This window comes from Homalodisca vitripennis, chromosome 3 (assembly GCF_021130785.1).
Source record: "Homalodisca vitripennis isolate AUS2020 chromosome 3, UT_GWSS_2.1, whole genome shotgun sequence".
In the NCBI taxonomy this organism is placed as follows: Eukaryota; Metazoa; Arthropoda; class Insecta; order Hemiptera; family Cicadellidae; genus Homalodisca; species Homalodisca vitripennis.
This window is the reverse complement of record NC_060209.1, coordinates 197,426,599-197,441,575: the sequence shown is the minus strand read 5'-3', so window position 1 is coordinate 197,441,575 and position 14,977 is coordinate 197,426,599. Positions and strand designations below refer to the sequence as shown.

General features: G+C 36.2%; 1 protein-coding gene across 2 annotated transcripts in view; it reads right to left on the bottom strand.

Annotated features, from left to right (window-relative positions):
* The window catches only part of LOC124358002 (lipase 1-like), a 30,952-nt gene extending 22,154 nt beyond the window's left edge, over window positions 1-8,798 (bottom strand). Inside the window, exon 1 of one of the 2 annotated variants that reach the window (XM_046810210.1) lies at window positions 8,716-8,798. In XM_046810210.1, coding sequence (XP_046666166.1) covers window positions 8,716-8,725 — 10 coding nt within the window. In that variant the 5' untranslated portion in view covers window positions 8,726-8,798. The remainder of the gene's footprint in view (window positions 1-8,715) is intronic. The other variant, XM_046810211.1, reaches the window with a different exon arrangement.
* Between the last annotated feature and the right edge of the window lie 6,179 nt (window positions 8,799-14,977).

Sequence of the window (14,977 nt, the reverse complement as noted above, 5' to 3'; positions counted from 1 at the left end):
ATTTTTAGTTATCCCCCACCTCCTTTCTCCTGAGGGTCAAAGGTTTGAAAGCTATCATTATTAGTGTAGCCCTTTGTAAGAGTACACGTATAGTAAGAGTAAGAGTGCCACAAATAGATTTCACATATCTAAAATAATATAATAGTTCAGGGGGGTGCAACTAATATGTATGTAATTAATAGTTAAGTCAGCCCAGTTCACTTACAGTACTAATATCCACCTGTTGACGTTGCTTCACTATTGACGGCAATTAATTTTTGCCGGATGAAACCCTCTCGCGGGCTGTAATTTGGAGACTCCTGCGGTAGACTAACAAACACTTAAGTTTCCGTTTTAGGTATAAATGAAGCACCATTAATTTTTATACTGGAATATGATGATTATGGGAAACTGCATCAGAGGAACCCGTATTATTAAATCACTTTTTAACTATTACATCGGGATAAGGTGTGTTTATTAATATTTATCTTAAGACTGATTAAGACTATATCGAATTTAACGATACTGAGGAAGGAGTAGTACTGTGGTTTAAAGGCGTACAGTTTTTAATTATTCTACTTATCGTTTGTCGTAAAAACGTAGCCAGGAATAACTTTTTCTTTTTTTTTTGGGGGGGGGGGTCAAGACGACTGATATTTTTTCGTAGTATAAAGAAAGTAAGGCAAGTGCAGTCGCTCATTCCCCATTTTAATCCTTAAACGTTGTTTTACCGTTTCATGCCGAGAACCATCTTTCAGCAGTACATGTTAGTAATACTGAATCATTTAAATAATAGTAATCGTTTGCTAAAAAAAAGTAATTGAAAAGGTAACAATTTGAGGGGTCCGGGTCCTTTGGACCCTCTCGCTGGCTAGGTCCTTGGCTTTTCCTATTGAAACGTTTCTATTAGAATGTAAAAGCTAAATTTATAAAAAATACATTTCAATGACGTTGTTACTACTATAAAGGAATCTACTACTAAAATGAAATGATCCTTGAGTTTTTTCAGTGTGATTATTAAAAACACTTTCATCCACTACTTTGTTACTTTTTATAAGTTGTAGTACATTATCTTCGTTATCTGCTTATTCAAATTTGGCTTTCATTTATAGTCACAATGATACATCAGTTAGATAGAAGCAATCCGTTTTCGGATGCGTTTTGAATAAGACTCGGATGAAGCACAAATTAAAATATCTGCTTGCTCTTCAAGCTTTACTGACGCTCAGACAATTACGAAATTTTACGTCCTTACAATCTAATGTTTAAGTATTACTCCTGTACAACATTAGTTGTTTAAAACACAGAACCATTAGGAAAGTTTATCTCCCGTACAGTTTAAAATCCACTTACTTGTTCTGTACTGTAGTATTATTATGCGGTATCAGTAAACGTGACAAGAGTCACGATGAAACGTGACGGGAAGCTGTTTTACACTGTCAACTTAAGCTCTCATCATGGTCTTCTAATCACGTAAACCGAGCAGTGCTTGATTACGCAAAGCGGTGTGTTAACAGGTACAACACGTGCTTAATGCAACTTTAACTTTCATGTTAACTGCTAACTATTTTCAGCTTATCCTGTATATGTACATTCGTAGCGCATATTTAAGTGAATACATTGTATTTTATGTTCACGCAAATATCCTCGTTGATTGCTGAATACATTCCTTTTATTATTTTGAATCAGAAGAGTAAACAAAAAATCGAAGTTTTCCAGTTTAAAGCATTCTCATGAAGTTGCGATGGTAGTTGTTAGCCAATGAACAGAGGTCATATCACATAATTCGTGAATGCTACAAGAGAGAATATAGACTACAGTAGACTACAGAGACTACAAGAACAGAGAGATGTTCCAGCTTTGTTACAGTTCACTCATGCGAGTATGGAGTGTTTGACTTTCAATTTTCAATACAACTTGTAATTAATTATTAACCAAGCCTATCGAAGTAGACCTTTACGTATAAACTATGTAATAAAAATACAACATCATATTATTCAGTCCAAGTGTTTCAAAATGAATTTGTACAGAAAAATGATAATTAATTGTTATCAGTTATATTGTCCATAATACCATACTAGGAACTGACCTTAGTATCGTGAAATTGACTAAGTTTTTCCAATAAGGTATTTTGTTATTAATAATTTGCTACGCATGCTAGTTCAGTGCAGGATAGGAAATTGGAGGGTCACGAAAGAATTGGAAATATCATATGATAATTCTATTCATATCATAAAAATATGATAATGCTTGACACATTTATCCCTTGGATATGTAAATTTTGATAGATCTTAAGTCCTTATTAGGACTATTTGGCTGAAAAGCCAAATCCATGTGTGCTGCCTTGCTCTGGAAAGATCAACGATGTCGGCTAAGTGGTGAACTCCAAGATTGTATGTCTACACCTGACAAGAATAATCGACTCCCATTTTTGTGCCTAAATGTCCAGCTTGGCGAGTCTGATCAGTGCTGCAATCTAGTGGCCGATCGTGCAAGTTTGCAGGATTAAGGACGTTCCGCTATGCGTATAAGCGCCAGGGTGACAGTGAAAAAACTTGTTTTTACAATTTTACACTTACAACTTTGGGGCATTGCGAAATAAGAGCTGAGTGAATAACGTTTCCTTATTTGCTAGTTACTATAAGATCGTAAGAACGTAATTCTCTGAAACTCTCTTTTGATAATTAAAGATGATTGGTTAGGTCATGGAAATTTAGGTTAAGTTATTAAATTCCCACGAGGTGCATGGTGGGGTAAACGGTGCAGAAGTGTTGAGTATAGCCCCGTTACACGTGGCAACATTAATAATTTGGATTTATGACAAAAATTTCGTAAATATTATACTCTTGCTCAAAATCTAATCGTAGCCTATTAGAATCATAACTAGTCAGCTATAAAATGAGGAGCTTTTTTGAAGATGATTCGTAAATATCGAAGAATCAAATGGGCAGACGAAGCAATGAAAGCGGCTATAGATGATGTTGTAAATAACGTCAAAACATTAAGAGAGGCATCCAGAGTTTACAGCATTCCAGTTGTGTCACCGAGTGATAGACTTAAGACTCGTGATTCAACAGGTTAGCTTAATGGTTTAAACATGTATGCACAAAAGAGCAAGAAAATACAATCGGGGAACAAGTTTTACTTCTGGCTAGATCGATTTATGGTAGTTCCTCGGTTGACTTCCAGCGATTAGTGTTTGAATATGCTGATAAAAATGGTGTTCCAAACAAATTTAATAAATCAGTCATATTAGCAGAGCAAGATTTTTGAAGCGAAACCCGGAAATCAGCATTCGGAAACCAGAAGCCACAAGAATGAATCGAATTACTGCTTTCTTTAGCAAAGAAGTGGATTTTTTTCAGTAAACTTAAATTGGAAATGGACAGACACTTATCAAGGATATATAATTTTGATGAGAAAGAGAACTCCACAATCCAAAAATTAGGACAAATTTTGGACCCGAAAGATACTTAGCAATTGGGTGCTGCTACTAGTTGGGAAAAAGGGAGATATCACCGTGGGCTGTGCAATCTTTTTCTTTCTTTGCAAAAGGATGAGCACTAATTTAGTTAAAGGAGGGCCACCAAATGCAATGTATCATTCTAGTAACTGAACAATTGTTGGTTATCTGGTTACACCATTCTATTCTCCATGCTAAGCCAACCAACGAGAATTCCGTGCTTCTGGTATTAGACAACCACAACACCCACACTACCCTAACAGCGTACAATGTAATAATAATAATAATAAATCTTTATTGTGTTCAAAATTTAAGCAAATTGTATACAATCGTCAATATACATGTATTAAAATGAATTAAACTAATAAAATAAATCAATTTAAATGCAAGTCAATTCTGTCATTAAAAAAGTTTTTCAGGTATGCTGATTACAATTTAGAACAGAACTAAAGGACTAGCCAATTTATTTCAATTAACTTCAAATTTAATCCCAGCGGCTCATCATAAACTCTTCAACAGAGTAGAACACCCTCGACACCAATAGGTTTCTCAATTCGAGCTTTGAATTTTTTAGGATCATTTAAATTTTTTATCTCATCAGGGAGCTTATTTATGAACCTTACGCCAACCTCGGATGGTAGACATTCGAACATGGCAGTTCTGTGCTGTTGAATACGGAAATTGTCCCGGCCTCTAGTCCCGTATTGGTGAAACGTCCCTGCCTTGGACCAACTCACACTTGAATCGGCAGTACAGAGCAACCTCAAGGATATAGAGACAGGGCAAAGTCAGTATTCAAGCTCCCTAAAGGAATTTTTACATGAATCTCTGAATTTCAATTTTGAAATTAGTCGGACCGCTTTCTTTTTGAATTCTAAATACTCTTTCAAATTTGTATTTAGAACAGCTGCCCCACCAGTCTCAGCCCGTATGTTATATGAGGATATACAAGGCCAAAATAGGCCGTTCTTAGTAAGTCCAAGGAGCAAAAACTTGGAGAGATTTCGTAAAGCATAAATGCCCGAAGAAACCTTTGAACATGATGCTTTCTATGTGATCGTCCCATGTCAGGCCTCGATCAAGGCACATCCCTAGGAACTTGGTAGAATCATTTTCCTCTAGGAGGACATCATCCACCATCACAGCAACGCAATCCTCGGGCTCATATTGTCGAAGGCAAAAATTTAACACATTTGATTTGGAACTGTTCGCTCTCAGATTCAATGTTGAGAAATACTGATACATGAATTCAGTTCTAAAAAAGTATTGATTTCTAATTGGTTCTTTGTTTTAGCTTTGAAACAGAGCGTTGTATCGTCAGCGTATTGAACCCATTTTACCTGTTAGGAGCGACGAATTCAACCCGTTGACGTACACAAGAAATAGTACTGGTCCAAGGACAGATCCTTGCGGGACACCATAGGCCATTTTTACCTCTTTTGACAGGGAATTCGCAATCTGCACACACTGGCTCCTATCTCTGAGATAAGACGAAAGCCATTCGTGCGGCAGACCTCGAACACCACATGTCTTCAACTGGCACAACAATGTCTCATGATGTACACAGTCGAATGCTTTGGAAAGATCAAGGAATATGCTTAGCACATGTTCCCGTCTCTCCAATCCATCGACAACGGTTTCGATTAAATTTGTGACGGCATCGATAGTGGATTTATTTTTTCTGAAGCCGAATTGATGAGAACAAAGAACACATCAAAAACGCTCAAAGAACCCCTCTAATCTCGACAGAAAAAGCTTTTCAAAAATTTTGCTTATGACTGGAAGGATTGAAATAGGACGATAGTTGCTTGCAAGGCAAGGATCGTCTTTTTTGAAAATTGGCGTGACTTTCGCTGTTTTCAGGGTGGAAGGAAAAATGCCTTGAGCGAAAGACATGTTGATCAAATTTTTCAGTGGAGTCAAAATGTGCTTAAAGCAGCGTTTGAGCAGCCACATAGACATGCCGTTAATGTCACATGAATGTTTTGGTTTGCATCTCTGTATCAGACGAGACACCTCCTCCTCACTCACTGGAGACAGTGCCATGGAAGAGACCGGTCCCACCAATGACACTTGGTTGGAAGCATTTGAAAGATGGATCGGATAACGCAAACCGACGAAAAAAAAGCGTTGAATTCACCTGCTACTTTTAATGGATCTGTAAATTAATTCATTCTGTATTAAGAGTTTTGGAATTTTATATTGTTTTGATTCTTTGGGCTGTGTTGTTAAATTTTTTATGATGCTCCAAGCAGTTTTTGGAAAAATTTCCAGAATTTGATAGCTTCTTTTCGATTTCACGTGCTTTTGCTGTTTTTATTGCTTTTCGATAATTGGTCTTGAAATTTCTATAAAAAAGCTTTGAATTTTTTCGTTTTTTGTTTGCACGTAGATGGAATTGTAAAATTTCAAACGTTCACGTAATTTTCAAAATATCTTGAGTCATCCACGAATTAGATTTTGTCTTTTTTCGCTCTCTAAAGTATTTAAACGGGCAAGCTATGTTCAAAAGAAAAACAAAACGTTCGTGGAACGCGGAAAAAGCTTTATCGACATTTTCAATTTGATCTAAAAACGTCCATGACTCATTTTTTAAAAATGAATTCATAAGGGCGATGTTTTTCCGAACTCAAGTCCCTTTTCATTTTTGGCTGAATGAGTTATAATTTTGGGCCTGAAATTATTAATTATGGTCTCCTGAGCATAGTGGTCAGATATGGCTACATCCAGTACAGAGATTGTGGCGTTTGGAATGTTTGTGATGACGTTGTCGATGGCTGTGCTCGATGTGGTGGTCACTCGTGTTGGCGTGTTGTTTACTGACCAGATTATAGCAAAAGAATTAAGAATATCACGTAGCCGCTGGGTTAAGGGGTTAGTGTGGTCCAAAACGTCGATATTGAAATCGCCAGTTATAATAAACTTGGACGACTTTAAACTGAGAGAATTTAGAAGAATTTCAAATTTTTCAAAAAAGGTGTTGCTGCATCCATTTGGAGAGCGATATAAACCAATTATGATAATTTTGTTTTCGGGATTTAGGTTTGATTTTTACTCCAACCACTTCAAAATCTAAATCACAAACTATGATCGATCCTGAAGGGAAGGAATTCCATACCAAGTTTTACGAAAATTGCCACACCTCCCCCTTTAAAAAGTTCTCGATTAAAAGATGTTGCCAATTCATAGTTGTCAATCCTGAAATTTCCGACTGTTTCAGATCTGAAAACTGTGCTCTGTAATTACAAAGACATCAGGACTCAACTCGCCTGCCATAAGTGACAACTCGTCAGCTTTATTGGTGGCACACTGTGCATTTTGGTGTACCACCGATAAATTTTGGGTTGAATTTGGAATTTGGTTAATTTGGTTTTTGTTTTTTTGATTTTGACACTTTAGTTCTGCGTCTACCTTGTTTTTACATTTTTTATGAACATACAGTTTTTTTTGTTCAGGAATGTCAGTGTTCACTATGTGGCTTTTTAGTGCCTCGGCATAAGTTTCAAAGGCCAAGGTGTGAGGCTCAAGTCGGAACTGTCGATGAGACTGGCGGTGGCAGGGGAATGGAACAATAGCATTGAAACTACCACTACACATCAAATCGCCTCAGCCATTAGATATAACTGTCTATAGCAGCATGAAAGCAGCATTCAACAAGGAATGTGACAAATTTTCTTAGGTCAAACTAACATTATAGGATAACTCCTTATGGGATCTCTGCTATTTTTAACAATGCTTATGTTAAGGTTGCTGTAGCAAAAGGTGTAAATGGATGTGCAAGGGCTGACGTATTCCCTCTTGATCGGGAAAAAATTCACAGAAGACGATTTTGCAGTGAAAGCGGAGGTTGAACAGAGATTAACTGTTATAGAAGATATAAAAGATAATGCTGGTGGCGAAGGTTCCAGGGATACTTCAGTCGCTGGAGAAATGGATGTGAATACAAACGAAGACCCAACTCCAGACAATGTAGGTCTAGACGTCGGATCTCTGCAGAATTTACCAACCATACCTTGCTTGGATAAAGTTGCTCAACCTCAATCTAAGGTATCTTTTAAATCTCTCTGTCCCAAGCATTAGTACAAAATAAAGAAAGAAACTTCAAGACAACAAAATACAGTTATTTTTACAAAGTCCCTAAATAAAACACAACTGTAAGAGTCTCTTAAAGTAAAAAAGAAATTAAGAAAAAAATTTTACAACTGCAGAGAAAGAAGGAAACAGTTAAAAGGGAAGAGCAGACAAAATCAACTCTAAACCAAAAAGACTCAATTCCAAGACAAAAGAAACTAGGAAGTCCAAGAGCCGAAGAAGTATTAGGTTTGATGATTCGTCATCAGAGGACGAACTTCTTCACATATAAAAGACATTTGCTAAGATGACTATTTCGATGATATGGATTTAAAGGAGTTATTTCTTGAAAACCGATTTAGAAAAGAGAAGTCTCGGGTTCATAGGGTATATGCATCTTGTGCGTAGATTATGGAAAAGTTTGTTGAGTTCGTGTAAAATAACACTAACCAGAAGCAGGCCAAGTGTTATTAGTTCCAGTAATGTATAGTCACCTTATTGTATACCTTTAGAACTAAGAGTACTATCTGTAGGCAAAGTTTGTCGAGTTCGTATAAAATACACTAACCAGAAGCTGACAAAGTTTTATTGGTTCCAGTAATGTATAGTATACCTTATTGTATACCTCTGGAACTAAGAGTACTATCTGTAGGCAAAGTTTGTCGAGTTTCGTAATAAAATACACTAACCAGAAGCTGACAAAGTTTTTATTGGTTCCAGTAATGTATAGTATACCTTATTGTTTACCTCTGGAACTAAGAGTACTATCTGTAGGCAAAGTTTGTCGAGTTCGTATAAAATACACTAACCAGAAGCTGACAAAGTTTTATTGGTTCCAGTAATGTATAGTCACCTTATTGTAAACCTTTAGAACTAAGAGTACTATCTGTAGGCAAAGTTTGTTGAGTTTGTAGTAAAATACACTAAGCAGAAGCAGGCAAAGTGTTATTTGTTCCAGTGTCGTATTTTCAACTTATTATAAACCCTAAGAATACTATATGTAGGCAAAGTTTGGCGGATTCTAGTAAACTGCACAAATCAGAATCAGTCAAAGTATTTTTTTCTAGTGTTTAACTTTCATCATATTACATACCCTAAGAACTAGGAGTACTACCTGAAAGCAAATTGTTGTACTTAAACTACTGAGAGTAGACAATACCATCAGTTCTGCAAAGGGAACAACACAAATTGAGTGAGCTTACCGTTCAGCATATGCACTGGCAGACAAACACTGACTAGGTCCCGTACACGCCATCCTCACTTCCTTTTCCTGGTAGAATTATCGTAAACGATCGGTAAAAACTATACGATATCATCATTGGTGCAGGTTTTTATTGTGTACGTAATTATCTCTCTCATATATCAATATACTCATCAAATTTGTTTTTGTTAACTTGTGTTGTGTAATTTCCTTGTTATAGGATCAAAACCATGACACAGAAACAAGTATTATCGTGGTTTTTATCCTATAACAAGGAAATATATATATATATAATGTGATTCAAGTATTTTTTGTTATTAAATCACTATTGAAGCTATATTAGGCTATTGCCACTTATAAAAATTTAAAATATATATAATATTATATATATATTATATATAATATATATATATATATATATATATATATAAAACCCTAACAATACCTTCGATTATTGGTACCTGTTACACTTTACCAAAGATACTACTCACTGATTGCCATTTTTCAAGAACAAAACGTATGAACTTGAGACTTGGTAATTTGGTATTTCACTTACGCGACTAAGTAATTTATAAGAAGGAAAAACAAATAAAGAGAGTTTGGAATGATGAAAATGCTTACATGAGTACTTTTTGGTCCCTAGAAGCCACCACGTATGTAACTTTAAAAAAAAATGTATGTAATATATTAAGGAAAAATCAGCCCTCAGAAAAAGGTGGCGAACATAATGCTCTTCTCCTTGACATTTCTGATTATTTTACACACTGTGTGTTCTTTCTTAAGGGGTTTAGTCCTTAACAATCACAAACTCATTATTTTTAGTTCCTGATTATCCAAAATCTTGCTTAATATTTTAATCACAATAAACAAAAAACATCATTTTAGTAATGTTTTGCATTACACTGTTTAATGTTATTATACTACATGGAAGGCAAAAATTGTGTTTTGCTTAATTGGTGTCGGTAACACTGATCTTGTATTTTAAGCTGTTAATTCTTATCCACTTAGCTCTGGGCCCACTAATACTATTCTTCTAATATTACAAATTTGAATAATTAAAAGTATTTATATAAATTGCCCAGTTTACTTCTATATGTTTTAACTCAAACATTTTTATATTTAAAGTACTTCATGTAATACTTAAAAATATATATTCTTTTCATAACAAATATGAAATCTAATAGTTAGCTTAGCTTAAACGATATCAAAGTATGACTAATGATCTAAACGGTTTAATCCCGGTGTTGTACCCATGCAAACTTCCTTAATTTGTGTGCTTATTCAGGCAGTTTATAGGCCTTCACGTTAAACTGTTACAAAATACTTAAATTAAATTACCAACATGTTATGTATATAAATTTTAAGATATACTCCACTGCGAGTGATAACTAACTCTGAGATATTTTTAAATTTATTTTATCTGTAAAGAGTGGAAAGCAGCATACGGTGGAATCTAGGTGAGTGTTCTTTGTCCATAATTGCGTTATGTGTAGAAATAATATTATTTCAGCCCACATAATTAAAGAAACATTTGATATAAAGACTCAAAACACATTACCACGAAACTGCAACACTTTTGTGAAAAGAATAACTGATTTAAGCTTAAAAGTATGCCGTATAATTAATTTTTTATAGTATTTTTGAATACATATTCTCGTTCAAATAACACTTTAGCTAAAATAAAATGCAAAAAATAAATACTTCGATTGATAATTGAGGGATAACAAAATATGTAAATGCCCGTGCATTGAATAAATGTCGCTTGAAAAAGTTTTAACTTGTAAAATTTAAATGAATGAAAACATTGCAATAATTTCGTCTAATAAAAAACCAGTCGTTTTTTAAGTTGGAACATAATGTGGTATATAAGGACATATAATATTTACTGATATTGGGTGATAAATCAATACACATTAAAATTTTATACGAAACAAGACACAATCGATTTTGTCCATAAATATAAAAACCCCTGGTATAAGTAATTGGAGTCACCATAAAAACATTTTTAGGATTTTCATATCCAATATCAAGTTAGACCATATATAAGATAATGAGTTATAAGTATGGTTTCTATTGCTGTGCGGTAGCTACGGCCCATTTATTTTTGTGCGAAACATAAGTGTAGGGGGAGGGGGAATTATGTAAATATTCAGACAAATTATTTTGGCTTTTCTTTAAAACAAAGCTTTCTTCATATCGAACCACCATAGCATACCAAAAAAGGGGAAGAGGTGGCAGAGATTCCCAGTAGAACGAATGAAAGTCGAGTAATTTTACAATTCCACCCGCCTTGAGGAGTTCGCAGCATATGTCGATGTTGCCGGTTAGTGTTCTGTTGTTCGTGGTCTTACTGACAGAGGCCTTGGTGCAATTCAGGATCTTGGTAGTGAATATGTGAGGTTCCTTCAACACAGGATTAAGGCATATAGCAGCGAAATATTGCTCTAAGAAGGGCATAGTAAGAACAAGAATCCGGTCTTCACGTTATACTCCTCAAAAATCTGAACTGAGTTCACTCACATGGTTTGCCAGAACTTCAATCAGACCTCCAATACTTCTGATGAGGCTCTGCATTACAGACTTGGTGTAGTTACTTAGGGATAGTTAACACGTGTTCGGAAAAGTGTCACACTGGTCTTACATATCAGTGCTCTGATGGAACCACATCTGGATGGTGCCGACTTGAGGGTTGCAACGTGATACCGATGCTCTTCATGAGGCTCCGTACGACCATGTGCAACGCCTTCCCGAGTCGGACGATTCATCCACACGCAAAAATTGAACGTAGAAGTCCACGATATCTTCTCCTTCATCCTTCATCCCCTCAGAATCGTTGTGGTAATACTTGGTGCTAAGGTATTTGGGAGTGAAGCCTGCAGCTTGATACATATCCAAAACAGGGTAACGCACACACACTCGTCAATAACCTGCTGCCACTCGTCACTGACAAGCATGCCTTAGGCGGGGCGCACATTGAGACACAGTCGGGGCAGAGCAGAGCGGCGCAGTTTTTGTGAAACGTGTTTGGTAGAGAGCGCGCATGTTGCCGCACAGGGCAGGGCAGATCAGTGCGGTGTTGCACGTGGTCTGCCCCACACTTGTGGCTGTGACACAGAAACTGTGTAGCTGGAGCACTCCTGACTTGAGTTATTTTGTTGGTGTACTACTATTTGTCCATATGGAGGAAAAATTGATCGAGTTAGTGCGTAAATATCCAGTGTTGTGTGATACCAGTAATTTTAATTACATGAAGACAAAGTACAAGCAAGAAATATGGAAGAGAATAGGAAGGGAGCTCAAATTAGTGGATGGTAAGTTACAAATTTAAAACAATCTTGTTTATTAATAACTTATTTTATTTTGCACTAGTTTTACAGCGAAATCAGAATAATTGTGCTTGGGAAAACCCTTTCTTCTTGCCAAGACACGCTTCCACCCGAGTTAAAAGTATTGAGTAAATTTCTTTCTGATTGCAAAAACCGCTTGTACACACCTTGTTTGGTTCCTTCTAACTGGAATCAATCACTTGTTCTGTTGGCAAACTCTCAATATCCTCATCCCTTCATTTTCGCAGTTTACTGAAGCATTTCTGCACAAGTAGTTGTGCATAACGCAAGCTGCTTTAACGACATCAACAACGGTTGTAACTTTAATCTCAAATGGTCTTTGGAAAACGCGGAAGCGTGAGGCTAGGATGCCAAATGCACATTCTACAGTTTGTCTTGCTCGTGAGAGCCTATAATTAAAAACTTTATTTTCATGATTGTTTGTGACTTTTTTTCTCGGGTACGGTCTCATCAAGTTGACCTTCAGTGGGAATGCCTCATTCCCTACAAATACATAAGACAATGTATGTTGAAAAGAAGGTAGCTGAGAAGGGAAGGGAAGTTGTAGATTCCCCATAACCATTTTCTTTTCCAATTCAAACTTGAAAAAATACTTCCATCGCTAAATCTTCCCATGGATCCTACATCAATGAAAGTAAATTTTTTTTTTGCATCTACAGCTGACAATAAGACAATGGAGAAGTCGTGTTTGTAGTTGAAGTATGATGATCCAGATTTATTAGGCTTCTTAATATAACGACATGCTTGCCATCTATTGCTCCTACACAATGTGCAAAATTCCACCTTGAATCAAAGTCATTGGAGATCGACTTCCACATGTCTTCTGTTGGCTGTGGTAAATAAATCTGTTGCATAGCTTTCAATATTGCGACCGAAACCTCACTCACAATTTTAGCTACTGTTCTGTCTCCCATGCGAAAAGAGTAGCCTAAGATTTTACACCTAACTATTCCCAGAGTCCAGATACCTAGAACAAACAAAAAATTCCATTTTATGTAAATTTTAAAACAATTAAACTTCGAAAAGTATTTAACATTTTTTAAAGTTTTTTTTATTTGAATTAAACAATATAACATCTAAATAAGTGTGTAGTATTTTTAAAACTACTTAGGCAACAATAGAATAATGCACATTAGTGAAGATAACTTATGTTTCAGTTTCACCAATTAAATTAATAAATTACCACTATCCCATAACTTGAATATATTGTTATAATTATGTAAGAAAATTATAGAAAATTACAAATTTGTTTATTTTTTATAGGAAACAATACTTGTGTTCTAAAGTAAAATTAAATATATTGAGTTGTACTACTTTATTTCATTTGTAAAGTTCACCAACAGAAGTTATCGTTTATTTTCAGATTCCGGAGAAGACGCCAAATCTGCCTGGAAGAAGCTGAGAAACAACCACAGAGATGCTCTGCGACGCCGTAAGCGTATGAAAAAAAGTGGTGCAGCAGCAGCAGACATCAAACCATGGAAGTTCGAAGCCCAAATGGAAATTTTGTTGCAGTTCATGGTAAATGAAAATCGTGAGACAAATTTCACCAGCGACGACAACAATGCTGAGGTTGAGGAATTGACAGAACAACTACTGGACGAGGAGGCTGTAGACAACCCCGATGAACAGGTTGTTGGCGAATTTGATGGTCTCCTAAGACAAAACGAAGCTGATGTGGGAGAAGATATTACAACTAATGAGCCTACAAACGTGGCATTGGTAAAACCACCATCTTCAACCAATAAGCCTACACACTCACCATTGGAAAAACCTCCATCTCCAACTAATAAGTCAACAAACGCGCCATCGGAAAACCCACCATCGGCAAAGAAACCCAGGACAATGAAAAAAGGAGAAATCGACAGTTTAATTGTTAAGTCGTTTGAACTGCGTGAACAAAGACAACAAGAACGGGATAGGGAAGGAAAAGCAATGGCAGCAAAAATCGCTCCGCCGAACGATGATCTTTATTTGTTTTTTATGTCAATGTATGAGTTGACAAAAAAATGCCTCCTTTTTCACAACACATCGTAAGAAGTAACGTTTTTTCTGCGGTTTCTCAAGAAGAAGCACGTTTACTCAACATCCAGTTAAACCCGATTGCTCCACCAGCGCCCCAACAACAGTCTTATATTCCTAGTGGACACAATAGTCAGCCTCAGCCAGGAAATGACCAACAGCTCAACTGGTGGTGGTCACAAGCTACGTCTCCAAGTACCACTACCTATAACTCATCAATGGAAACTACCAGTTTCAACTAATTACAGTAATAACGTTTCACTTTAGTGTAGTATAAAGTCTATGTAAAGAGCAAGTTTTTTTTTTACTTCAACATTTTTTCAGTATTACTCGTCATTTGCTAACCATAAAAAATGTCATGATAAATAAGTCTCCTCAAGTTGGTTATTTCAGATTGTTCTGTTGAAAAACTGTATTAATAAATTTTAAACATACCTTAAAAAAGCTGTGAGTTTTTCTCCAGTTCCCACGGGCTTTTGGGCGTTACATCCGTTTGAGGCTATTAACGGCCTAATCAACCGGTGTACTTCTTCAAACTCTTCTCTGCTAAGACGACAAAAGTTTTTAAACTGTTCTGGTAATAGTTCTTTTGTCATTGCAAACGCTCCATGTGTGTTCCTTTTTTTTCAAGTAAGCACTTTTCACTCGCTTTGTCCTCCTCGACCTAATGTACAGCAACAGTAAAAATGAATCAAACTCATTATCCGAATCTGATTCTGAGCTTAAATCAAGGAATCTTGAAAACATTGTCACAAACACAAAACACCAAAGTACGTCCACCTGCGTCGAACCACTGCATCAATGACAAGCATGCCTTAGACTGACAGTCTGCCTTGCGAGCCGGATTCCGTAAAGGAGCATCGAACAGTCACCCAATAACCTGCTGCCACTCAT